Raw genomic sequence first — 26,505 nt, forward strand, 5'->3', positions numbered from 1 at the left:
TTGTGAGGCAAGGAAACCTTAAGGCAGGATATGCAGTAACTACTACTGACAATGTAATCGAAGCAAAACCTTTACCTGTGGGGACTTCTGCTCAGAAGGCTGAAATAACTGCCTTGACGAGCCTTAAATATACAGACAGATGCTCAATATGGATTTGGGGTGGTACACGCTTACAGTACCATCTAGAAAGAGCAAGGATAGCTCACACACAAGGAAAACAAATTCAGCATGGTGTAAATCTACCAAAAAGCGTGGCTATTATATGTTGTAAAGGACATCAGAAAGGTAACACTGTACAGGAAACTGGAAATAAGATGGTGGATCAGGTGGCAGAACAGGCAGCTGAAGAAAAAGAAATTGCTGGACTGGCTTTAATTCCAGATGGTAAACTTCAAATTTCTGAACCTGAGTCAGAACCTGTAAAGTATTTTAGAGGGAATAGGAATCTAACTAATGGTTTAGAAGGGAAGAGAGCAAGCTGACAGATGGGTGCATATCCATCCAGATGGACACACACTGTTGTGCCTGTTAGTATTTCATGGGAACTGGTCCTAAGGAAACGTAATAAGACATATTGGGGGGGTTGGGCAAACAGTACAAAGTATGCATATGGTCCTAGTACCAGCAACAGGGTACAAATGGGGCCTATGGGAAAGGGAACCTTCCAGGGCAACAAGGGCAAATTGATTTTTCAGAACTGCCAATAAAAGAGGGGTTTTGTTACATGCTAGTTCTAACCAATACCTTTTCAGAGTGGCCAGAAGCATTCCCCTGAAGGACCAATAAAGCCAAGGAAGTAACCAAGGTACTGTTGCAGGAAATAATTCCAAGGTTTGAGGTTCCAGCAACAATACCTCCTACTGGGGAACTCACTTTATTGCAAAGATTATTCAACAGGTCAGCAAGCTATTGGGAATAGATTGACAACTGCACATACTGCACAGACCACAGGCAGTCGGTCCGGTGGAAAAGATGAACCACCTAATTAAATCACAGGTTGTAAAACTGGGTCAGGAGGCTGGACTATGCTGGCCCCAGTCATTGCCTTTGGCTCTCCTGAGGATCAGAACGAAACCTAGAGCCAAAGACGGGTTAAGTCCTTTCAAAATACTGTACAGAAGGCCTTATGTTGTGCAAACAGGAATCACTACCCAGTTAGGGAATGAGATACTAACTGAATATGTGATAAGTCTACAGAAACAGCTTTGAGAAGTAGAGAAACTGGTTCTAGGAACTAGAGCCCGAGACCTTGATATTTTGATACATCATATTTTGCCAGGAGACTATGTGTCTGTATCTCTTTCAGATTCCCCTCGGAACAAAGGTGGGAAGGTCTGTTCCAGGTGCTGCTAAAGTCCCCCACAACAATCAAAATTAAAGAACAAGCACTGTGGAGACATCATACTAGAGTCAAGAAGGTCCCTCGAACACGATGGGAATCAAAGTCAGCTGGACCTTTAAAACTGCGAATCCAAAGCCAGTAATATGGGCTCTTGTAATCATTAGAAGTGTTAATTTGGTAAGTGTGGCTTTTGATGCAAATACTTATGTATCTCTGTTGTTGGGTATGTGGGCAAGCCGATGACTTTAACTCTCCACTTCTTGGAGTCCCTGATGAATTTAAGGCGAGCAATCAAATTGTTGCAGGGTTTGAGTCACGGTGTTGGTGGGTGACAATCAACAAGAACGTAGATTGGATTAACTACATCTATTAGAATCAACAGCGATCTATAAACTATACAAAAGATGCAATAAAGGGAATTGCAGAACAGTTAGATGCCATGAGTAGGATGGCCTGGGAAAATAGGATCGCCCAAGATACGACATTAGCTGAAAAAGGGTGTGTGTGTGTGTAATGCTGGGTACCTACTGTTGCACCTTCATACTCAACAACACAGCTCTGGATGGCACAATAACTGAGGCATTGCAAGGGCTCACCACCCTTGCCGATGAATTGGCAGAAAATTCAGAAGTATCTATTCCTATCACTGGATGGTTGGAGTGCTGGTTTGGTAAATGGAAAGGGATGATGGTATCCATATTTACCCTCTTTGATTACAGTAGCAGGAGCACTGACAGCCATCGGGTGCTGTGTTATCCCCTGTGTGAGGGGACTGGTGCAGTAATCGATCGAGACAGCACTACTGAAGCAAACACTGATGGAGCCACCACCTTATTCAGAAAAAATGATGATATTAGAGGAGATGGGGAATGAAGAAAGCGAAGAAGATGTCTATAAAATCATACCTTAGAAAAGAATTGCAAAAATCAACAACCTATAAAGAAGGGGGGAATTGTAGGAATCGAATGTTGTTTCTGCATTACAGATCAAAAAGGGGGAATTGATCTAAAGAAGTAGAACACAACATATTTTGTAACTTGCCCTTAGAAACAGCTAGTTTGAGAAAGTAGAAATACCATATATTTCCGTAACATATTTTAGAAATATAGTGGCTGAATCGTGATTAATTCTCACTTGTAAAACTGCAGTAGTTGTGGAAAGTATGGGAATAGTATTACAGACTGGAAAGCATGCTGTAAGGCTATTCTGTTTGAATAAGAGACCCTCAGCAAAAGAAAAGCAGACTTGTCAAACGTCAAAGAAGCCAGGGCCTCCACGCAAGGCCAAACTGTCTCACTGTGGGCAGGTTGGGATGCAACAGGCAGGCATCAGGATACTCCCCTGTATCCTCCTTCCAAACTTATCTCTATCCAAGGACGAACAGGTGTCCAGAAATAATGGCCAAGTGTTGAGTAAGCAAGTGTTAGAACTTAATTAATTAGCAATACACATGCTTAGCTAGCCACAATTTATGTTTAGCCAGTATCTGTATGTTTAGTTGAGTGTCGGGAAGATTGTGAACCCGAAGCACTCAGCCAATGAGGAACCAGGAGGGGAAAAGATAAGCATTGGGTAATAGGGCATAAAAGATGTAACACTGCTTTCTGCAGGCGCTCCTGCTTGCAGGATGTCCCCCATTTCAACTGCGAATAAAATCTGCTTTTATCAGAGATGCCATCCTGGTAAATTATTTGGATATTTCCAACAAAAGAAGCCTGGATCTTAGAGGATCTCTTAGATACAGAAGTGACCATAATGACTCAAAACCAGAAACGCTGAGTGTTTAACCCCTGTCTGCACAACTAGCATGGAGATACACTTCTCCCAGAGAATGCAGCACAATGCATGCAGAAATGTTGCAATGCTCCATAATCAAGAAGCCTCCTTCCCAGTACCAAGGTGCAGAGTTCTACAAATGCACTTAGGGAGCTTTCCAAATGGGAAACAAGCCACATCATCTTCTGATAAGCTAAGCTAGGAATTACTTCGTAATTCATATCATATTTGTACTTATCTACATAAGAACACAGATGCCTCTTCTTCTCTCCTTCATCTCACTGAAAGAGAGAGACAGCTCAGAACAAACCACAAGTCAAACAACTGTCAAGGCTTACTTAAGGCATACCATTACTTAGGACCTCATTTTGAGCTCTTCATGTTTAGAAAGCAGAATTATAAAGAATGTTACAGCAAAGATCTGCTGCAAACAAAAAGTTGAACTATTACTTTCTGCAAGTAACAGAACAAAACATTATTATTTTCCCCTAGATATCCATTCATCATAAAAATCTATCATGACTCAGAAACAATGCAGTGCACGGACGGAATAAGGAGATTACTGGTCAGTTTCATGTGGGACACCAAACGCTTCAGTGAATGATTAAACACAAACACATGGCCCTCTGGTTTGCTACGTGCACATTTTCCTAATTTAATACACATTTGAGAATGCATCCCTGAAAACTATGACCTACAATAATACAGATACCCAAACAACATTTAAAAAAAAAAAAAATCTTACAATCCCTAAAAAAAAAAACAACCACCGTTTCTCATATTCTTATTTCATGGAAAGGAAGATACACAGCTCTCAGTGGAGCTGTGCTCTTTGGAGCATGTTCAAGCACAAAATAGCCTGTTGCTATCAGCTGACTCTGTACCTCATAGGCAGCCAGAGTTATTTAGATTGATAAATTTAACTTCATCTGCTGCTTGTAAACAAACTGTTTATTTACAATTCTTTGGTAGAGTATACAGGTAAGTTCCAGCCATAAGCAGCTGTTCTGTGTTGCTTCCATCTCTGAGAAAGAATGCTCCTTTGTCACAATACATACATTAACAGAAAATGAGCTGATTTAGTTTGATTTTCTCCAATGAGAAATGCCATTTATGAGATTGGTGGTGTTTACTTACAGAAATATTATGTCCCATTCACGCTTTTGTTATTGGGCTTTTGAGCAGGATTTTATCCCCTTGCCACATGCACTGATTTTTGTTTTCTACATCAGAGTACATCCTGATCAGAACAGTGTTGCTACTCTTTTACACAAAACACAACTTGGTCATGAATTTGCAGCTCCATGCTTTCGTGTTTTCTGTTTGAGTGTACCTACATTATGATTAATGAGATAGCCGTTGAATTTTACTGCCAGGGAAGCAGATCCATGCCCTTGTTTACTCAAAGTAAATAAGAAAATCAAGTAACAGATAAATTACATAAAGCAGTAGGAATAATATATTTTGACCCAAACTGCCTCAGGCCTAGAGTTTAAGGAGAAGACTTCCTATAGTGTCTTATTTCTTTGAAATAAGGCTTATGACCGCTCCAGCTTCAGCGCAAGCTGAGGACGACGCTGAAATCCCCAACACACACAGAAGATTCTAGCTTCAAAATGTCTGTTTTCCATGTTTCAAAAGAGGTCTGTAGTACCCGTGGAAAGAAGAGAGAGCACAGCTGACTGCAATTCAGAGAACATGGGAGGGAACTGACCCCATCCAACGGCCCTGCTGCCTGCACCTGGTTCCCTGATGAGCTCAAGTCTGTGGCACAAAACTCAGCTGTCCTTTTCCAAATTGATACACACGCTAGCAACAAAGAAAAAAAATAGCTTTAAAAAGCAGTAAAAAAAAAAAAGAAGGGAGAATATTAAGTTGGCACTGCACACTTTAATTGTCATCTTTCATACCTGGTGTCATCTAATTAGTAAAAACGTACGTCACACGACATGTTCCAAAACCAATTTCTCAGCAGCCATGACGTTCCTACAGTTTAAAACAGGGGTATGTCGGCACTACAAGAGTTACTGCAGCGCTACGCTTATATTTAAGAATTGTACTTGCTTACGAAAAGCAATGCTCGGTTTAAGGACCGTTTCTCCAGCAACTCCAGCACTAGCGGGCAGGGCGAGCCGCACGCTGCGCCCGGAGCTCAGCACAGAGCGGGCGGAGCAGCCTCACAAGAACTCACTGCACTTGTTCTGCACCGGCCGCGAGCCAGCGGAGCATTATCTCCTCGTTAACTGCTAACATGCCGCAGAAACTGCTGATGTTTGCCTTTCACAAGATACTCATTTATTCCCGGGTTGCATGGCATTGGGTTTGTTTCAGGGCTTTTATTTATTTGCGGTGAGCAAAACAATACTTTGAAGCCAAAAACATTTACTCAAGTCCATCGATTAACTTATTTGTTTGTAGCAAGAAAAACAATACTCTGAAGCCGAAAACATTTTCAGATTAAAGTCCATGAAGCAATTAAGGAACAAGCAGATAAACACCAAAACCAACATCGGGCAGCCGCAGAAACAACAGTCACCCCCCAGCTCCCCCGCGGTGCTTACCGGGCCGTACAGCAGCGGACTGGCAGCGGGCCACCGCAGCTCCGCAGGGCCGGGCAGCGCCGCGGCACCGCTTCCACGCGGGCTCCCGCTCGGCTCACAGCGCAGCTCCCGGCAGCCGCAGACCCGCGCCCAGACGCACGGTGCCGCCCCTCACGCGCCTCTTCGCGCAGACGGCGGCGGAGCGCCCCGCGCGGCAGCACCGAGCCCGGCCCGCTGCTGCGCGAGTGCCTGAGGAGCTGCACTGCGGCGGGAACGGGTTCGCCCCTGACATTTCTGAAAAACAAGCCCTCCGCGCGCGTTTTTTTTTTTCTTTTTTTCTTTTTTTTCTTTTTTTAAACTTAAAGTATTTCGTCTTCTGAGTCTCGCAGCACCTTCCTTTTATCCCGTTCCAGTGCTCCTTAACAGAAGCACTTACCCGTTCCAGGGCACGGGTCAGCAGGAAGACTTGCACAGCACGCTTGCATAAGCAGCTTATGCAAAGTAACCTGTGACCAAGGACACGACAGCCTAAACCATGTCCTGCTCAGGGACAGCAGAAGGCCACTAGGTAATCTAGGGAGCACCAGCTACCCGAAATGTAATACAAGTACCCTTAATGTAACACACGAACCTGTCAATCACACCCGTGGCACCTGGCCTCAATCCCACAAGCACAGTGCCCCAGCCCCAGCTCAGGCAGCTCACTGGTCCAGGGTGCTGCCCGGCAAAGGAGACGTGTGACATTGTGACAGGAACAAGAGAGGTCAGGTCAGGAGTAAACAATGATGGTAATTACAAAGGAAACTAGTAATTACACAGAATTAATTCATGCCAATGCACTAGTATTGTTTGGTCTCCGAGAAAAATAAAAGCGTTTACACTAAAATGAGTGTATCCTTGGATTTACTTGTCAATTTACCCTGAAACATTAATAGCTGAACATCAGGCTGGCAGAAGAAGTACATTCTAGTGCCTAGGAACACACACCCCGAATCACCTCAAACACATTGTACACAATTACAACAAAGGTTGGGCAAAAGGTAAACAAGAAAACCCTAAACCTTAAACAACAGCAACAAAATATTTGTGTCTTCCTCCTCCTTCCCATTCACAAACCTCACAACACAAGAAAAACATAACGCTAAGAGAAAGGAAATAATTTATTAGAGATTTCAAAAGCAAACTAACATACATTTCTCATGTAAGTCTTCTGACGATTCAAACATACTTGGAGTCTTTAAGATGAGAAAGTTTATACTCTGCCTTAAATACTTTAGAAATGCTCTACGCACAGTTGAAGAGTCCTGATGATTACACTGCTTCTTCTCCAGGCTTGAGACCTCTTGAAAGAGACGGAACACAAAAGGAACCTGGAACATCACAAAGGCATGTTACCAGCATGAACAACTAGATAACAGTCGTGACATGCTTTCTTTTGACAACTAAATTGAAAGATGGTTAATATTATAAGACTTCTGAGTATCTGAAAAAAACTGACTTAGTAGGTACAGGCTGTGTTAATTTTATATTACAGTAAATGAAAAATGATAATGTAATACAAAATCCACAAAAAAAAGTAAGTCACCATCACCAATACTACCTCAGTGAAGATAACGATGAAAGAAGCAACAAAGAAGTAACAGTGACTAATAGTTCAGTTCTGAACTCTATTACTGCATTGTGAGACACTGTTAGATTTTGTTCTGTTCAAAAATGGAAAACAAATGTACAAACTGAAAATCAACACAGATAGTTTCTCACATACGAGGACAACAGTAATCAAATGTTCTAAAAACACATCAACCCTTTAATAACATTATTAATGGCTTTGTGACACATTTCAAACCAACATATTATTCTAATTATTTATTTAAAGAAAAAGATGACATCTTCAGTGTGAGCCCAGCACAGCTCCACACACATCAGCGAAGCACCTCTAGCTCAGACAAGCTAAGGAACTGTATCAGAAATTAAATAAATTGCATGACCTTTGAGGAGAAAGGTGAAAGCCACCTCTTAAGATTAGGAAAGTTCATTGCAACTGTTCACCCAACAGATAACTCATTTTTTTTTCCCCTGAAAAAGTGCTACTTTTTAAATTGATAGATTAATTCAGAATCTAAAATGCATAAGCTCCTCCCCAAACCTATTCTAGGTGAGAACTTAGAGGTGGTTGAGTGCTGTGGGAAACATTGCACATAAAAGGATACAACAAGAAAGGATACACTCTGCATGACAGTATTATTGCAGTATTTACGCAGGAATGTTTCTGAAGAAGAACAGCAGAATGTTGTTTAATTTTACTTAATTTTCGAAATTGCACACACATTAACTTTATGCTACCTATCATAAACAAAAATGTGTAACTTAGTAAAATACACTTTTGACCCATTGTGAGATTTGATGAAGCCTGGTGAACCCATCATCACTAACTCCGTATTCAAAAGTAAATCTATATTTTGTTAACTTGATCTACAAGGACAATAGCAGATTTTTGTTTCATTAATTCTTCCTCAAGTCTTTGACATTTTACAGATTCACTTTCTCCATCAGATTCAAAACCCAAACACGTTTCCACTCAATGCAGGCTTTCAAGTCACTTCTTTTCTACAAAGAAGCCAGTGACCTCTCAACATCAGTTTCTTCTACATAACCCTTATATTGAAAAACTGTATTTTAGCTACAGACAAATAGTCACTCCAAATACCAACTGACATTTTCATCTGTTCATCAAGAAAAAGGCATTTCAATTAGCAATAAGTCACACAGTACTTTTATAAACCGTTATGCATTGTTTTCTCTACAAAAATATTTGTAGAGAAAATAATAATTTGCAATAATGGTTATGAATTAATCACAGCTTCTTCCTGTTTAAAAAAATCAAAATGTTAAATTTATCTATTCAATCTTCTTACATAAGAAAAAAAAACAACACTGTGATACAGTACAAATCAAACTTGAAGTTCCCAAAGTTTGATTTCACAGATTTCAGATTTATATAATGGAATTTTGCATCACAAATTAGCATTTATCAGCAGTATTTCAGCAGACACAGGAAAACACATTCAATGCAGAAAAAGGGTTCTGCCTCATCATTAGTGTGCAAGTGAAAGAAATAATTTGTACTCTGCCTAAGATTCTTAGGGATTTCAATTAGTCTGTGGTGCATTATGTGACTGCCACATATAAATGTGGCAGTCTGCAGTCTCCAGATCTGCAAATGGTCAAGGCATGGAAGAAGTCCTATCCATGATTTACTCAACACATGACACCAAAGCAACCCATGCAGACTTTCAGATGTACAAATAAGTCTTGAGCGTTTGCTCATTTTAAAAAATTCTTCTGAGTTGATCATCAGTACGATTAATAACATAGTAAGCACCTGGTTATTTTCTTTACGCAATTCAAGTATTATTTAGCACGTTTCGTAAAGTCAGAATCAAATTTAACGCACTAAGCTGGTTGGAAAGACATGAAATGCCTAAAATTGGGGTTCACAGTTCACTTCCAAAGCTTTCCACTAGTTAAAAATACTTCAAGTTCCCTTCTTCCATTAAAAAAAAACTTTAGTAGCATTCTTGTTATCACACACTAGAGAAAATGCAACAAATACTTTATTTATTTAACTAGGAAGGAATAAGAGAAAGAATGAAACACTTCTGCACACCCTTGTTCCTAACAACTTAACATCAAGGCTCATTCGTCTGCTTTCAATAAACAGTACAGAAGAACGCCTGTAAAAACAAGTCACCTTTTATGAAATAAAATATACTAATCTGTGGTTTGCAAAATCTCTAAGTCAAAGTAGGACCTGTAAGACCAAACAGCACCTTAGAAATGAGGTAAACAAGCTCAACTGAGACCTGATGAGAAGTCAGACAGAACAAGAAGCCCACAACAGAAGTAGCTATTATGAATAGAAATACTATCCTCACAATAACAATACCAAGGGAATCAAAGCAATTTTTAAAAATTAAAACCAGTTGTTCACATTTCAAACTTCAGGTTTTTTTTTCCTAAATAACGATCAAGACATCCAGATTAAAAAACATACAGGAGTAAGTAACATTTTTCTAAAGCACTCAACCTAAGTTTTAAGTTCTATAGAGAGATGGATAACCAGAGTGATGTTCAATCATAATATTTAATTCAGATAAAATGTTCTTCAAATTTGAGCTAGCTACTTTATCAGAGGGTGCAGGCTGAGAACAGAGTGTTTCTGTGCTAGCATGTGAAGTAAGCGGTGCAAATCTGAGACACTTCACTACCCAAATTTGGGGGGGAGGGGGGGGGGAGGGGGCATGAAAATCCTCACAATTAAATTTGAGCTGATTTTGCTTCAGTTACTTTAGTGTAAAGCAAATACTTAAGAGTAAGCACTAGCAAAGTAAAGTTGTACGATACAAAGTGATTACTTTCTGCTAAAAGCTAACTTCTCACCAATTTAGAAATGGTAAAAAAAAAATCAGCAACTGTGCACTCCATAGCAAAGGAAGCCTCAATTAATGCAATATTTAGTAACATTTTCTGAAACAGTAACATTTCCTTAATCAGAAAAGCTTAAAGGATGCTGAAATAGTACTACAGTCTCATTTACAGAGGTGGCAGAAGCAAGTTCATTGCTGGAAACAGATATTTGAAATAGCTTTACAGCATGCACAGTGGGACCATGGACAAGAAAGAGCAAAGATGCTACTCCTTTGGAAGCCAAAATATCAGAACATTACTAAAAAGGTAAGTGCTCAAATTCCACGAAGTCATTCTCCCCAGGTTCCATGATTAAGGATCAGAAAATACAGACAACTATCCTAGTCTCAAGATTAGGAAAATAACAGACTCCAGGTTTCTAAACAGAGGAAGAAGCAATCCTTAATCTTATACCAACTACGCATACTGCAGACTGGTTTCCTGATAGAAGAGCACATCTAAGAAAAGAGTATTGTATGGAGTATTTCTCTTTCACCATCACTATTCCTAAAGCAACCATAAAAAAATAAAACAAAGAAAGCGAGCAAAATGGAAAAAAAACAACCCATAATTTTCAGGCAAAGAATCCATACCTTTTGCTATGTTCTATTTTTTTCTTTTAATTTCATTGGAATCCTGCTTTGGTCTAGCTGAACGAGCAAATTGCTGAGATTCCGTTAAGGACTACAAGTGCCAGTGACAAAGAGAAGTAAATCAATAAGCAACAAAACCCCAGTCAAAGATTAGGACCTCGCTGATCTGCAGTATACTTCAAGAGAGCATATCCTAGAGTTCACAAAAAACTATGGAACATTTAATTCAAAAATAAGGAAGGACAGGAAAAGTTTTCAAACTTAAACAACAGGGCAATCCGATCAAAGAAGCGTAGAAATGCCAACATGATATACGTGCCCCCAAAGCAACTAATTTGTATGCAATGCTGAAAAAAAACCCCAACCAACAAAGCTAAACAAACACTTCATCTCCCAGATCTGCAAACACAGGTCTAAACAATTCAAAAATCCTACATAACTTAAATGCAATGGCTATGCGTGTTCTTGTTCTTTTGGATTGGGTTTGTAGGATCAAAGACTAAAGAACAGAAAAATAACTAATTCTTAAGTAAGGCTCATTCACTTTCCTATTTCACAAGAGGTGTCCCTATATATTTTTAAGATATAATAATTCTACAATAGTACACTAGGCTCCGCTGTCTAGTTTTCTCAATGTATTTCTTCCTTCCACAGATTTCCAACAAATGCAGAATGCTCTAGACAACTTAAAAAGAAAGTAATGTAAATATTTGAAGAAAAAGATACAACGACCATGGGTTTTTCAAATAAGACATAGCCATTTGCTTCTTTCAAAGCTTTAGCTGCTGCTTTTTCATTAGGAAGTCCAATGAAAGCCTGACCCTTCATACGTCCTTCTTTCATCAAACGTATATCAAACCTAGAGGGAAAAATAGAGAATTAGGAAATCATACAATAGAATCACAGAATCACCAAGGCTGGAAAAGACCTCCACAATCATCCAGTCCAATCGTCCACCTACCACCAATATTTCCCCTTTAAACCACATCCCTCAGTACAACACCTAAAGGTTACTTGAACACCTCCAGGAAGAATGACTCAACCACCTCCCTAGGCAGCCCATTCCAGCGTCTGACCATTCTTTTGGAGAACATTTTTTTTCCCAGTGCCCAACCTGACTCTCCCCTGGTGCAACTTGAGGCCATTCCCTCTAGTCCTATTGCTAGCTTCACAGGAGAAGAGGCCAACTCCCCATTCTCATCACAACCTCCTTTCAGGGAGTTGTAGAGAGTGATAAGGTTTCCCCTGAGCCTCCTCTTCTCCAAACTAAACAATCGCAGCTCCCTCAGCCGCTCCTCATAAGGCCTGTGCTCCAGACCCCTCACAGCTTCATTGCCCTTCTCTGGACACGCTCCAGGGCCTCACTGTGAGGGGCCCAAAACTGAACACCATTCTCAAGGTGCAGCCTCATCAGTGCTGAGTACAGAGGGATGATCACTTCCCTGCTCCTGCTGGCAACACTATTTCTGATACAAGCCAAGATGTCATCAGCCTTCTTGGCCACCTGGGCACACTGCTGGCTCGTGTTCAGCTGAGCATCAACCAACACCTCCAGGTCCATTTCTTCCATGCAGTCTTCCAGCCACTCTGCCCCAAACCTGTAGTGTTGCCTGGAGTTGCTGTGGCCAAAGTGCAGGACCTGGCATTTGGTCTTGATGAACTTCATCCCATTGGCCCAGGACAGGCCCCAGTACCAACCTCTGGAGAATACCACCTGTGACCAGTCACCAGCTGGATTTAACTCCATTCACCAACTAATATATATTTTTGTTCCTTTAAAAACACCTTCATATTTCACTACTCATATACAACACTCATGCTTAAAGCTGGAATAGCAGAAATGGAGGAATTATGTCACTAGAGACCACTTACATTTTGCCTAGGAGATGCTATTTAGTAAAAGTAGCAATAAACAGCAGGATGGTAAGTCTGTGTCCAACTGTAGTAAATATGACATATGCAAAATGACTAGATTCACACAATCATTCATGTTGTATTCATCACGCGTTGCTCAACAAATAGTATATTTAGTAACTAAAATATAAAGGCAAAATAGTATGGTCTTTAAAAACTGCGGAAAAGAATCCTATTTCTGTTCTTGTGATAATGTTTTCAGGTGAAAAGCATTCCCCCCCCCCATAAAGAAGGGGAAGTAGAAAGAAGAAAAGCAGAAATAACAAGTTTTCAAATTACAGTTTTCACCAATATTATAAAGTTAACATAAAAGATTTCATTTTAACTTACATATTTCGTTCCAGTTCTGACTGGAAGTCAACGTATCTTCCAAAAATGAACTTGAGATCCTGGAATTAAAGGGCTGGAATAAGTAGAAAGCTGCTAAAAAGCCTTTTTGATAAATATTTTATTTTTCTTGTTCACGTACCTTTTCTTGAACTTGTTTAGCCAAATTCTTCACATATATCCTGCAATTTGGTTCACCTGGCTCATAGTTTTTGAAAACAGAAAATTTTTCCATTTCTTGAAGAAGACAGAAAAATAGACAATTGTTTTATATATTTTCTCAGTATAAAAGAAATTATTAAATTATATATGGTAAAGCAAAAGAGAAAATACTAAAACTTTTTATTACAACAAAGCGAACAGCTACTATTATATAATTTATTCTCACAGTTATACCTTCCCTAGAAAGTCTGTTTTTCTCTAGTTCTCTTCTAGAAATAAACTCTGATGGTATTTCATCATCTTCTTCCTCTGTTGCCATTTTATCATTTGAGCTAGGAGTTGGGAAAATCCTTCCAAATCCTGTATTATTGATTTCTTCTGTGGTGGCATAAAGATCTATAATTTGAACACACGATACAAACAGTTCATACGACTATTCACAAGAGGAACAACAGCAAGCAAAAAGAGTACATTCCTTTTATTAACATTTGAATATAGCAAACTCTGTGAAGAAATCTGAACACGTCCCTAAGGAAAGTTGTTTTAATTCCTGACTTGACAAATAAAATTTGTTCTACAAAGTACTATCAAGAAAAGTCACAGCACATGTCGGTTAAACTAAAACTAGCCCTGCTGCTCAAGCCTGTATCAATGGTTTATATAATTTTCATTTAAAGAAGCTGTAAAATACTGAAAAACACAGACTAACCACAACCCTACAAGAAACCATCACACCCTCACTATTGGCACTGTCCAGAATTTTTACTGCAGATTATCAGTGCAACAGAGAAGAAGCTGACAACCATCTTAACCTTCTTCTGGAAGAAGAAAATCTAAAATTAGCTTGATCCATTCCGTTACACAATATAATACTGAGAATGCATTTGTACTGTACTTGCTATAGGCAACCTAAAGTTTTTTTTTTTAAAAAGGTGCAGTTCACCATAAACACACGTACTAAAATCCTCTGCATCCTGAACTGTATGAAAGCACAGAGCTCTCCTTAACATAGTTTCCTATGTTCATATACATATGCTCCTTTTCAGCAACAAATGCAGACAAGATGCAAGCCAGAGTTCTTAAACGGATGTATACAATCTACGAAATCTTCTCCAATACAAAAGAAGAAAGAACAGGACTCCCTGGTCTGAATTTTAGCAGCCTTCTGCATACTGAAACCACAAAGTTCGCATTAAATAAATCTGAAGTACAAATGCTTACCATTTTTTTCTTCTCTTTCTGAGTTTATCTGAAGAACAGATGGGATGTCAGTAGTAATATGGAACTCAATCTTTTTAAGACCTATGTGCTGTGGTTGCTCAAAGACATCTGAAGGCGACAGGGTAGGGTGCAAATTACTGTTTAAAACAACAACACGTTAAAGATTCAGACAGGCATTTATTTTTCTTATTTAGGCAACTGATAGTATTTTGTAATTAGCATTGATTTTCCTCTCACATAGTGTAGAAATATTCCAAACCAACTGCAGGAAGAAGAAGGCTGTTAAAGAAAATCTTGCATTCACAACTGATCATCACCAGATAGAAATTCTGGCAGCTACTGTCTCACAGTACTGTTAATTTCAAAAATCAAAATGATCCAAACAAGATTAGCTCTTGTTTTCCTCCCCCCCATTTTTTTGTTTTTATTTTTTAGGATTACCTCAAGCACTAAATACAGATCACTTCTATCAGCACTGCAACATGAAATTGTTTTTATTTTTTATGGAAAATGTTTTTTTTTTTTTTTAAACCAAGAGAAGGAGCTAGAAGTACGCACACTTTACACACTAAGGTTGTTAAACAGACTTTAGTTCACGCTACATAACAACGAGACCTTGTGAGCAATTAGGCCCAAGACACATACCAGAGAAGAATACTTTTATTAAAACAATACTATAGAAAACATAATGCTGAGAAAGACATTTAGCAAAAAGAATATTTTTCTGAAAATATGCAAGCAGAAAAATAATACAAACCTGTGGGGAGTACATGTGGGAACATTCAGAAAGTCCTTAATTCTTTGCTTTTTTCTAACACCACGCTTCTTTGTGTTTATTGGTCTTTTAGGTTGAAGGGTCGCTAATTCCATCAATTTGGTCATTCTATTATAAATAAAGTTAAAAAAAAGATCCAAATTGGTTTACATTTTATTTGTGAATGCTCACTTGTAAATGTAGCCCTTCTCCCTTTCCTAAACCCCTTGAAATGCAACTTTTCAGCATATAAGTTGTCAATGCATGTATTTTTCTAAATATAGAAAGTTCCTTTCTCATTTGCTTTTTTTCAGTTTTAATAGCAAATGAAGAAGGCAATTTCTTCACTGAGTCTTATTTTAAGGCTTAAAAACAGCTCTAATGTCATTAATTCCTAAAGCTGCAAGAGAATCAGAACCTCTTCCCATTGTTATTTCTCCTAGCAACACACACTCAATGTACAAAGAACATTTTGTAAGTCAGGGGTCAAAACTATTTAAGCTGAGTAATTTACTCCCTAAAACGTGGAAAAATGAAGAAACCAGAAAACAATTTATTGCTTCATTCATTATACCTGCACTCTCCCTTCATTATGAGCTTCTGGGTTGCTTTTTTTTTTTTCAGACAAAGTAAGAAATCCTAATTTCTGTGTGCCACGTGGCCATGTTCATCCTCCTACTGTCATTCAAAACAGCACCGCCCTTCCATTTTTCACTCACTCTGGAGCTTCCTTACTGTAGCAATCAGAAGGACTAACGCGATGGAAATAGCATTACAAAAGGTGGAAAGAAAATACAGCACTCACCCAGATTGGAAGATTGTGGGCTCGCAGGGAAAGGCTCCCACCAAGGAGGGGTCTCCAGGAAGAGATCCTTCCTCAGGGGCAGTCAGCCCTTAAATGAGGCCTAAGAGGGGTGGAGCCTGGCTCCAACCCTTCTGGTTGCACAGGTGAATTGCCTTCACCTGTGCTCCCAGGGCTGACTGGGTCTTTCCCTCCAGGTGCTCAATCAGTGGTTCAGGCCATGACTCAGCAGTTCCCATACACTTACACATCAGGAAAGACTATCTATAGGCTGCAAGCGTTCAGAGATTTAACCAGTGGCTGAACTAGTATCCAGAAAAGTAAAAACAATGTATTAAAAGACGACCATGAAATGCGTACCTCTCTTTTTCCTCCTCATTATCACTTTCATATTCTGATTCATCTCCACTAGAGATTTGGTCTTCCTCCTCTTCAGGCAAAGGAGGCTCTTCAGGAGGCAGAGGTGGAATTGGTGGGGGTGGCACAGGCACTGGTAAATACTCTTCATACTAGTAATGAGAAGAATGTTAAAAAAAAAAAAAAAATGATTTTTAAGTAAAAACTTTGTGCACCTTGTTTTCCTTTGCATATAATAACAAGCCAAAGCAATACATTACAAGAGAGTAAGAAACAGCTTTTTAGAGTACACTTATAGTACATATATATTCACTTATTCATATAGATTTATATGCTACTTCAATAAACTACATTAGTAATAAAAAATTTGCAGTAAAAAAAAATATTTGCTGCTTTCCAATACGTAAAAGTAGATGTTTTCATTCTTTTAATGTGAGGAGTTAAATATAAAAGTAGAAACTAGATCCCTGCACTTTTTTTTCCTCTCTACTGCATGCAGTTTTAAGGAATCTTTTTTTTCAAAACACAGAAAAGGAGCCCTGAGCTACTACTATTTCAGTTTCTACACTGAACTTTCCAACAACTATCAAAATTACAACATCTCTAAAAGCAATGAGGATTTCATGAAAGGAATCTGATTTTTCATTAAGATTATGGAAACCACGTATTACAAGGAATTACCTATGTACATATCATTTTTAGAAGTTTGAACTTTGGATCTCTTATCACATTTCTTATATTTTAAATTGCGAATCCCTTTTCCAGTACCTAATATGTATATTTAAAAAGTTACCATGGGAGGCCGAGCAGTAATTGGTCCAAAAGGTGGAGGAAGATTCATTTTATTCATAAGATGAAGTACCTGAAAGGATTCAAGGTAAGCAATACTTCCATTAGAAAAATAAATAGAGTTCCTTGCCAGATATAACAGCTGATTACTTCTGACAGGTATAAATCAGTAGTTTTAATGACAGTACAACTACGTAGGTTACTAAAAAATGTGACAGCCAGCAAATGAGATGCAACACTAATGGTAAATGCAATATCCCGAAAAGGCTAGTAAGAAGTAGTACATAAAACATCTCTGTATGAAATTGTAAGTGCTCATAATTCAGAAGATCACATCCAGTTAAGCCTTCCACATCGATGAAGTAACAGTCAGTTCCGGTCAATGAAGTTTCAGTGTAGCAAAGAATTAACACTGGTTACCATTATTACAAGACAACTAACTTGTATTTAGTATATCAAAAATTATTTCAGTGGATAACTAAAAGGGGAAAAAGGACATGTCTTTATTTTTATACTTTTTTTGCTAATTTTTTTACTTACCTGTACATAAAACTTGGGCACGCTTGCCAAGGCATTTGCTATATTTGCTAGAATTGTACTTGAAGGTGGTGGATACAGATACTTGAGGCAAGAATTGATGGGAAATGTGAGGCTGAGGAAGAAGAATAAAAACAATGAATCTTAGCTCCTTCACCACAAAAATAGCTGATAACAATTAACGGTTACTAAAGTTTTAGCTGTTAGTTATACCTGAAATAACACTGAAATATTACCATTTGCCCTAGAACAGTTATGTATCATTTTGACTGGCTGGGCCATCTACATTAAGTTTTTATCATCGGGGAGCAGTCAGTCCCCTAATGTATGGCAGACTTACTGGGCTTGGGCACAGGGAAAGTAAGTAGCCACACAGGCAGAAAGTCTAACAAACACAGCAAAGAATCAACGTATTCAAACATCATAAAACCAAAACTCAAAGTGCTGGATTAATTAGCCCCAAAAGGAAATTATTCTTCATGTAGGCAAAAATACAAATGGAGAAAAAAAGACCAAACTGTCTATGTCAATAGTACTCAGCTGTTAAACTTCTCCTGAGAAAGTGACAAACTGCACTAGAAGACTTTTATGCAACCTACAGCTTCACGTCTCAAAGTATCAGTCACTCAACTATAAGGCTTCTAAGCTTGAAGAACTATGAATTTTATCTTTATGAAAAAAATACCTACACCTACGCATGTAGAAAAGCAGCATAATATAAAACAAAACTACTACATTCTCTCTTGTTCAACAGTATATAACAGTTATCTCAAAATAAACCTTAACAGAACAAAAAAGTTAAAAATTTTAAAATATTAACCCATGGCTAGGTGCAATTCCATTCTCTATTTTAAGACAGCTTGGTTCTCTCTTCTCTTCTTCTTTCACCGGCTCTTCTGGACTAAAAAATAACTTAACATTAATTAAAACAGGGAAAAAGTTAACTGCCTTCCATAAAACCACTCATTTCAAACATTCAAAAAAATATAAGAAATAGATCAGTATAGTATTTTTAAGAATTTTTATCAATGGAATTACTACAGCAAGTACAGCAGCCAGACCTTCAAAGCAGGCCTATGCAAATAAATATTTATCCATATTGAAGAGAGTCCCCCTGTACTTAAACATTTCTCATTTAAATCTACTCACAGGAAAAGAACCAAAATTATTTCGTGTTACTCTTAGTTCAAAGGTTATAAAGGTTATAAAAAGTATTGTCATTGGTTCGTTCATATTCAGAGCAGGTTACTTAACTTTCAAAAGCTCTACAGCCGATTTTAATTAAGCACAATCACATAGCTTTTTATCACTTTGTGGCATAGTGCACAGATAAACCTGACAGCTTAACTAGGCAATTTATTTTTTTAATTAAGTATTTAACAAATATTTGAAAACCAAACTATCACAGTTATGGATGATACTAGAATTAGGATTTATTTTTGTATTTTTATTTATATATTCTTTACACACTTGAAGAAAGACTCAGTTTAATGTTTGATCTGTTCGTGCTTCAACATAGATGCATGCAAACTTAGATAATACAGCCCTACGCAATCATGCCTGCAGGTGTCAATTTTGCCTGACTCTTGATTAGATTAGAAAGAAGCATCAGGAAAATACTGCATGTACTTTCTGAAGCAAAGTGAAACTACAACACTGACACAAAAGCAGAAGAGACTCCTAAGCACAGGAAACCTGCGTATCAGAGGTCATCTTACACAGACTGACATCTTGCTCTAAATGAAAACTAGCAGGACTATCTGCTAATGAAAGATTTATCTACAGGAATAAGGATGGGGATTGTTTCAAGATCATAATGAATGGAACACTACTACTCCATGGGAGAAATGTAGTCGCTTATCTACAGATTAGAACCCATCTACTAACATTACTAAAAGGCTATGATTTATCCTTTTACTCAACAGTACTATGAAAATGTTTTGAATACAGAATTTCCTTTCCTTGACCACACACAAATTGAATTATTATCCACATACCTTTTACATTTGTCTGAGAGCGAAGGCTGGCTAAGTACTTGCACACTATCTTGCTCCTTTGCAAATTCAACCACTAAAGTGTGCCCTAAAAGTTTCAGCTGATGCAGTCTTGACAAAGCCTTCAAATGATTTCAATGGAAAAAGGAAAGAAACAGAAGAAGAAAAAATATCAGATTGTTTCAAAGCAAGACTCCTTTAAATTTGGTAGGCAACCCTGCAATAGGATGTAGTCCCCATTGCTTTAAAGCTAAGCCTGTGCCACTATAAACACAGGTAGTGACCCACAGTTCCCACTGTCACACAACTGCTTTTGGAAGCCTCTTTCTTGCCAGCAGGACAGAAAACGAGACTGCACAGCTAGAACTGTTGCAGACACCTACGTCATCTGAACACAGTAGTGGGACTGCAGCCTTAATAACACTTATTACACAGACTGGTAAATCTCTACGATTTCAAGAAAAAAAAAAAAAAGCTCTCTTATGAACTACACACATGTTGTAGTCCACCAGTACTATCTCAGAATTTGTAAATCACAATGCCTACTTGTTAGACTGTGAAGCTCCAGTTTTCTGCAGGTCTTGATAGTGTGCTAACAACTGACACAAAGTAACCTAAATTCGCCACTGTTTATCTCACACAGTCTTTGCTCCTTCTTTCAATACTACCTTACAGCATGACCTTATAAAACAATCTGGAATATAAGAGTGGAACTCAGGGCAGAGGCTTTTCACCAGTCAGATTCAAAAAGCATCATTAGCATTATCTTTTTACAGGAGTGTCTCCCATTAACATGGCATTTTTCTTCTTATTACTGAGGTTGGGCATGCAACGGAGCCTTCAATCGTTTACTTCACTACGTCTGAATTTTGTCACATACCCCATTGTTCACAAGACAAGTAACTTAGGTTTGTTTTATAGCTTAAGAATGCACAAGCATCCTTGACAAAACCCCATCAGCACCATTTCATGCCAGTTTGCCTTGCTCTAGGTGACAGCTTGGATCTGATGACTTTCAAAGACCTCTTCCAACTCATCTTTCCTACGATTCTATGCAAGTGGGTTTTTTTTTTCTTTTGCAAATCCTTCTCCTTGTTGTGGTTTAACCCTGAAAGCAGCTAAACACCATGCAGCCTTTCACTCACACCCACCTCTCTCCCAGTGGGATGGGAGAGAGAGTCAGGAAAAAAAGTTAGAATTCACGGGTTGAGATAAGAACTATTTTCAAAGATGGAAGAGAAAAATAACAGTAGTTTTATATATACATATATATACACACATATATATGTGAAGTGCACACATATATGTATTTGCAAACCAAATGATGCACAAGCAATTGCTCACCACCTGCTGACCAATGCCCAGACAGTCCCCAAGCAGCAGCTGCCTGTCTGGCCTACTCCCCTCCATTTTTCAAGTTTTGTTTTGTTTTGTTTTCTTTTTCTTTTTTTTTTCGGCACAATGCCATATGATATGGAATATCCTTTGGCCAGTTTAGGTCAGCTGTCCTGGTTCTGTCCCCTCCCAGCTCCTTGTGCTCCCCAGCTCCCTCACTGGCAGAGCAGCATGAGAACCTGAGAAACTGAAATGCCCTTGGTTCCATACACCACTGCTCAATAACACCTAAAATATCTGTGTGTTATCAACACTGGTTTTCTCCTAAAGCCAAAACACAGCATCATAACAGACACTATGAAGAAAATCAATTCTGTCCCAGCTGAAAACAGGACACTCCTGAAGTAGTAATATTCTATATCGTTCTACACTAGATCACATGTAAAACGTTCTGCAACAAAACTAGCAATTCAGAGAAATCTTTGGCTAAAACACTTAATAACAAAACTTGAATACAAACCTTTACAGCAGCATTTTCACTAGGAAAGGTAGCAAAAGCAGTATGTTTCTGGAAAACAAAATGCCATACTGAGTTCAAATCAAAAACGTAAGAAAACTTCCAGTTACCACTCTTCTAACTGCAGCGTGTGGCAAAGTCTTAGGGGACGTTCTTTCTAAGAATTTAGAATAAGAACTTTGTGCATCGCAGGGGAGTTGGAGTAAAGATCTTTAAGGGTTCCCTCCAACTCAAACGACTCTATGATTCTAAGAGGCAGAACTGCTCGGCGGATATCTGCCCTCCCGGCGAGCACCCCGCGCTCCCCCCTCCTTCCAAAGTAGGCCGATGCTCTCTGAGCCGCACCGAGCCCCTGAGGAGGCGCGCGGCCCAGGCCGCCTCCTCCCGCCCGCGCCCTCACCAGCCGCCCGTGGTCCGACAGGACGCGCACGGCCACCGCCCCGAAGTGCTGCAGCAGGTCCTCCTTCTCCGCCGCCGTCAGCTCGGCGGGCAAATGCCGAACCAGGAGCGTCCGGCCACGCCGTCGCGCCACGCCAAGGTGAAACTGCCCCGCGCCCGGCACCGCGCCGCCCGCCCGCTCCTCCTCGCTGCCCGGCGCCGCCATTGCAGTCCGAGGCCGGAAGCGGCGGCAATGCCACAAGTCACGCGAGAGCAGAAGCTGCTTCCCACCCCTCGGCAAGCTGGCGGCGCGAGACGTCTCAGCCGTTGGGGCGTGGCTGTCGCGGAGCTGGGCCGGGGCGGGTTTGGGCGGGAAGCGGCTGCGGCTGGCCGCCTGGCGGCGCTCTGCTTGTGGTGTTGGCGGCTGCTCTGTGGGACCTGCCGTAGCGGCCGTTCCACGTCAGAGAGGCTGGGGGTGGCTGCAGGTGCTCCGGTGCCGTCCCTAGCGCTGGTGTCCTTGTGCCAAGCAACTTGGGCACCTAAGTCTGACCCTTGGCGCTACAAGATCCGTGGCAGCGCAGAGAGGAGTTCCTGTCAGGCTTGCTGCGAGGCATGCACTACATTGGCTTGTCATAGCCTGTGGTACGTGACATCAGCTGGCTGTGGTGTGTTGCCAGATGTGTGACAATACGCGTGTGTGTGAACGTGGCCAGGTATGCATCTTTGGTCAACAAATGCTGTTTGGAGAACCTGTCTGCATGGAGGAAATTTCCCATGCTTCACCTAAGTGCCAGGAATTTATTGGCTGTAGCTAGTGTTGTGTGTACACTCCACGCAGTTACCTCCTAGAGTTGTACAAGTAAGCTGTAGCTTGCTGTACTCTCAGCGTTCTGTTTTCCTGATAATTCAACTGCTGCTTCTATAATCTCTTTATTTCAGGGCCACATCTCCATCGGGTGATCCTAGACAGAGAATGTACAAAATCTGACTTGAGCAAATCAGAAATAATACTCCAAAGGGGAAAATTTCCCATGACCCTCTTCCCTTGCCTTTCTTAATAGTTAAAAGCTTGTCTTTGAAGTAAAGCAGTTGCTAAAAGCAGTTGTATTGCTTTCAAAATACTGTTTTTATTAGCCTTGAGCTGATGAGACTTCTCTTTCCTCCTGCCACTCTACCTAAGCAGCAAGGCATTGAAGCCATTCTGGCATCAGGTTAGCTGTTGTGTATTTGGCCAAGGCAGGCAGCATGGATGTAGCACAGCCATAATCACAGACTGTAATCCTGGGCACGAGGAGTTCTGCAGAGCGAGTACAAGGGCACCTACCAGCCAGCTACCACTGAAACCAGACAAGACAGGCTGATCCAGAGCCTGCTTCCTCCCCCCCCCCCCCCGCCGAGGCCAAAAGCTTACTTCTTCAAAGTGGGGAAAAAATCCAAAATTTGATTGTTGAAATCTCAGCTTCCACTGTTTTTAATCAGCTGGTTTTTGACCAGCAAAATCACCTACCTAGTTGGCATACTACTTGTGGCTCTGGGCCTAACTGAACTACAGTGCCCGATGCCACTGTGCAGAATCTGAAGGACTCTACCTGCCTCTAGGGAAGAAAAGCAGGGGAAACGCAGAGTGTTCAGAAATACATCAAGGAGCAAAGCAGAAATTTAGCAGCAGTTTCTTTTAGGATCAGTTGCTGCATTTTTGTTGATCCCATTCACGTAGGCTAGGCAACATCTGTGAACTCAGAGGCAAGTGGAAGAATTGGCACAGTGGAAAATACTGCAGTGTACTTTCTCTGTGACACCAACAATACTGTGTTCTCTGATGTTAACACTTTAATACTGTCCAGCTTTGTCAGATCTGTGGCCTATTGTTTGTATAAATCCAGGAGACTTTAAAATGCTGGTCAACATGTAGTTGTGGCTAGTAGGAGTGTTGGGACTGCAAAAGCAAATCAGTGGTTTTTTTGTTTGTTGCTCCATTCTGTGTAAACTGGACCTTTAGGTCTGCTCCTGGGTAATGATACAGAAGGACTTTTTATGCAGCAGATGTACATTTTTTAGCAAAACAAACTTTTCACTTTCATTTGTAGCTCTCTAATGCATTCCAGTCATTGATCTGTAGATCACTCACCAGATGGTGAAATATTGACATAACCCAAAGTACATTTTTTTTTTTCCCCTCTCAGAACTGAGAAATGTCATTGAGTTCTAGTTGGGGTAGGGAAAAAAAAAAAAAGGTGTTTTCCAGTGACACTGAAAACTAAAGCAACAAGAAAAAATGTTGCTAACAAATAGTTTCTTGTGGTCATTCAGCCTGCCTGTCCCTCTCAGCACAGATTCCTTCTCAGAGGTAATCAGTCTTCCTCCTGACAGACAAGAGCCTTGAAGCTGAGCATCTTTAGAGAAGAGGTTTAACAGTGATTATTATGCAAGGCAAGAAGATGAAAAATGTGCAGGTGTTGTTTTTTTCTTATTGTCTAAGATGCAGAAAGCAAACTACTTTTTTTTTTTCCTTTCTTTCCTCTTTTCTTTATCCCCACATAAAAATGTGTTGTTTTTTTCTTTAAGCTTTCCAAGATGTTAATTTTGTAGATATTTGAATAATAGGCTTACTCTGATAGATCTTGAGTGTTGAGCTTCTAGACTTAGGAGTACTTTGCGCATACAGAGAAATTTTCAATGCAAGAGTTTCAGTAATATCAGTATGAACTGGAAACAGACTAATTTGTATTGGAAAGGAACAGGAAGGTCTCTAGTCCAGTCTTCTCCTCCAAGTAAGGGTAATCACTGAAACACCACCACCACATCATTCTGGGCTTTATCCAGCCTCAAGGTGAAGGGTCGACATCTGCTCTGGGCAAACCTGTCCATTCTAACCACACAGCATTTTTGTTTTTCCTCTTTTATAAACTTGGAAGTGACTGTATTCATACAAATTAGTAGTAACTTTATGAAGGCAAAATCTCCAATTACCAATTGAGTTTTACTCAATAAAAAATAAAAAGCTCAAAGAAATTAAGAAAAGGAGCTTTGCAGAATTTCCTGATATTTTGGACACCATTCATTCATTACTGCCCCCATAAAGTTGTCTGCTAATGACAGATCAGCAGTAGCCAGAGGCAGATGCCATTGTCCAGCGTAGTGGAAATCCAACTCAGCCTGTCATTTACAATTGTTTATGAAGCCAACAAATGTCAGTGACACGTAGAATGATAAAAATGCAGGACTCCACTAGAAATGCTGTAGCTTACTTTTAGATGATATGAGTTAATGGGCTCCCAATTCCTTGGAAAGTATGTATTTGCATCCTCAAGTGAAAAAAAATAAAAAAAAGGACTAGAATAGGAAAGCAGAGACATTGTTTCTTGGAGCACTCGTTATACTAGTGAAATGAGACCAGAACAATTTTCAAATGTTCAGTAATAGTTGAAATGTGGGATTTCAGGACCCTGCTGCTTTCAGTATTGGTTGCTGTAGCAATCAGAAGGACCAACATGATAAAAAAGGTGTCACAAAAGAGGTGGAAGGACCAGCAAGATAGCAAGGTGCCACAAGGGAATGAAAGTAGATTGCTCACCCATATCAGAAGATTCCAGGTTCCCAGGGAAAGACTTCCACCAAGTAGGAATCTCCAGAAAGAGATCCTTCCTCAGGGGCAGTCAGCCCTTAAATGAGCCTGGCTCCACCCCTTCCGGTCGCACAGGTGAATTGCCTTCACCTGTGCTTCCAGGGCTGACTGGGTCTTTCCTCCAGGTGCTCAATCAGTGGTTCAGGCCATGACTCAGCAGTTCCCATACAGTTTTTTTTTTTTTTTAAATGCCTCTAGGTATTTTTTATGTCTCTAGTAGAAGGAAAAAATGTATATTCCAGTTGACTGGATATAAGGAAGCTGTGAGTGAGAAGGCAAGTCGCTGTGTTAGCATGGAGCTAAGCTCAAGGTAGCGTGCCTTGTCTTTCCTTGTCTTCAAGATAGCGTATGCCCATGTAAATGAAGACTTCTCAAGAGCAACCTAACATCCTGGAACTCCTATAGAGCTAGGATGTTTTCCTTCAGAAAGAAGAATGCGTTATAAGCAAGTGGATTTTAGAAAGCCAAAACTAACAGAAGTACCATTTTATTTCTCCAGAGTTGCAAATTTGGCACTTTTCAGAATTAATTGTTTTTCTCTCAACCTGTTGTGTTATTTTTTTTAATTCATATATTTTCTGTCTTATTTGAAAAGTCATAAAAAATCACACATTTAATAAAAGACTGTCTAGTGTAGGACAGTTTTACCTGTGAATCAGAGCTAATTCAGCATGAAGAATTTAGCGACATCATTATTATAACTTTGGTGTTAAGTGTTCATTAATTTTAATATTTCCATGCCAAGTGTTTGAGACAAGAAATAAAATATTAAAAGCTATACATAATTTTCATTACGTTCCAGTTGTATGTGGATATGTAGTTTTCTCAGTATATCAAAAACGTTGACCTGTTAAGCTGTTAGCCATTGCCACTGCTGAAATGCACCACCCACTGCCTCACTGTGCTGACATCCACTGTTTCGTCTCCATAAATGTTCAGCAAGTGTAGATGAATGTCAGTGGGTGTGAATTTTTCCATGTGGAGGAATTCAGTGACGCACCTTTGCTTCATATGCACTTCCATGTCAGATGCCATTTTGTCAGACCACCTCTTTGCTGATATCTATTGCATGGCA

General features: G+C 39.8%; 3 protein-coding genes across 19 annotated transcripts in view; 1 reads left to right on the top strand and 2 right to left on the bottom strand.

Annotated features, from left to right (window-relative positions):
- Positions 1-8,389, bottom strand: part of LOC110402457 (pancreatic alpha-amylase-like) — a 21,153-nt gene extending 12,764 nt beyond the window's left edge. Inside the window, exon 1 of one of the 3 annotated variants that reach the window (XM_021404562.1) lies at positions 6,851-8,389. In XM_021404562.1, the coding sequence (XP_021260237.1) occupies positions 6,851-7,037 (187 nt within the window). In that variant the 5' untranslated portion in view covers positions 7,038-8,389. Of the gene's footprint in view, positions 1-5,028; positions 5,054-5,679; positions 5,805-6,850 lie in introns of those variants that run through there. The other 2 variants (XM_021404563.1, XM_021404565.1) reach the window with 2 other exon arrangements.
- The window catches only part of RNPC3 (RNA binding region (RNP1, RRM) containing 3), a 25,322-nt gene extending 3,246 nt beyond the window's left edge, over positions 1-22,076 (bottom strand). The window contains exons 1-15 of one of the 2 annotated variants that reach the window (XR_002441096.1): positions 21,828-22,076; positions 21,431-21,478; positions 19,579-19,697; positions 18,402-18,482; positions 17,585-17,696; positions 17,049-17,117; positions 16,259-16,407; positions 15,100-15,225; positions 14,343-14,479; positions 13,356-13,517; positions 13,102-13,196; positions 12,963-13,021; positions 11,445-11,577; positions 10,719-10,791; positions 6,951-7,028 (exon numbers count right to left, since the gene is read on the bottom strand). Coding sequence is in view for 1 of the 2 variants with exons in the window: in XM_021404567.1 (XP_021260242.1) it covers positions 10,732-10,791; positions 11,445-11,577; positions 12,963-13,021; positions 13,102-13,196; positions 13,356-13,517; positions 14,343-14,479; positions 15,100-15,225; positions 16,259-16,407; positions 17,049-17,117; positions 17,585-17,696; positions 18,402-18,482; positions 19,579-19,697; positions 21,431-21,478; positions 21,828-22,031 (1,554 nt within the window). In the remaining variant the exon portion in view is untranslated. Of the gene's footprint in view, positions 1-6,888; positions 7,029-10,718; positions 10,792-11,444; positions 11,578-12,962; positions 13,022-13,101; positions 13,197-13,355; positions 13,518-14,342; positions 14,480-15,099; positions 15,226-16,258; positions 16,408-17,048; positions 17,118-17,584; positions 17,697-18,401; positions 18,483-19,578; positions 19,698-21,430; positions 21,479-21,827 lie in introns of those variants that run through there. The other variant, XM_021404567.1, reaches the window with a different exon arrangement.
- Positions 22,160-26,505, top strand: part of COL11A1 (collagen type XI alpha 1 chain) — a 257,188-nt gene continuing 252,842 nt past the window's right edge. For 13 of the 14 annotated variants that reach the window (XM_021404548.1, XM_021404553.1, XM_021404557.1 and 10 more), the window contains exon 1: positions 22,160-22,447. The gene's annotated coding sequence lies outside the window, so the exon portion shown is untranslated. Of the gene's footprint in view, positions 22,448-22,495; positions 22,519-26,505 lie in introns of those variants that run through there. The other variant, XM_021404551.1, reaches the window with a different exon arrangement.

The sequence above is a fragment of the Numida meleagris genome, chromosome 7 (assembly GCF_002078875.1).
Source record: "Numida meleagris isolate 19003 breed g44 Domestic line chromosome 7, NumMel1.0, whole genome shotgun sequence".
NCBI classification, from domain to species: Eukaryota; Metazoa; Chordata; class Aves; order Galliformes; family Numididae; genus Numida; species Numida meleagris.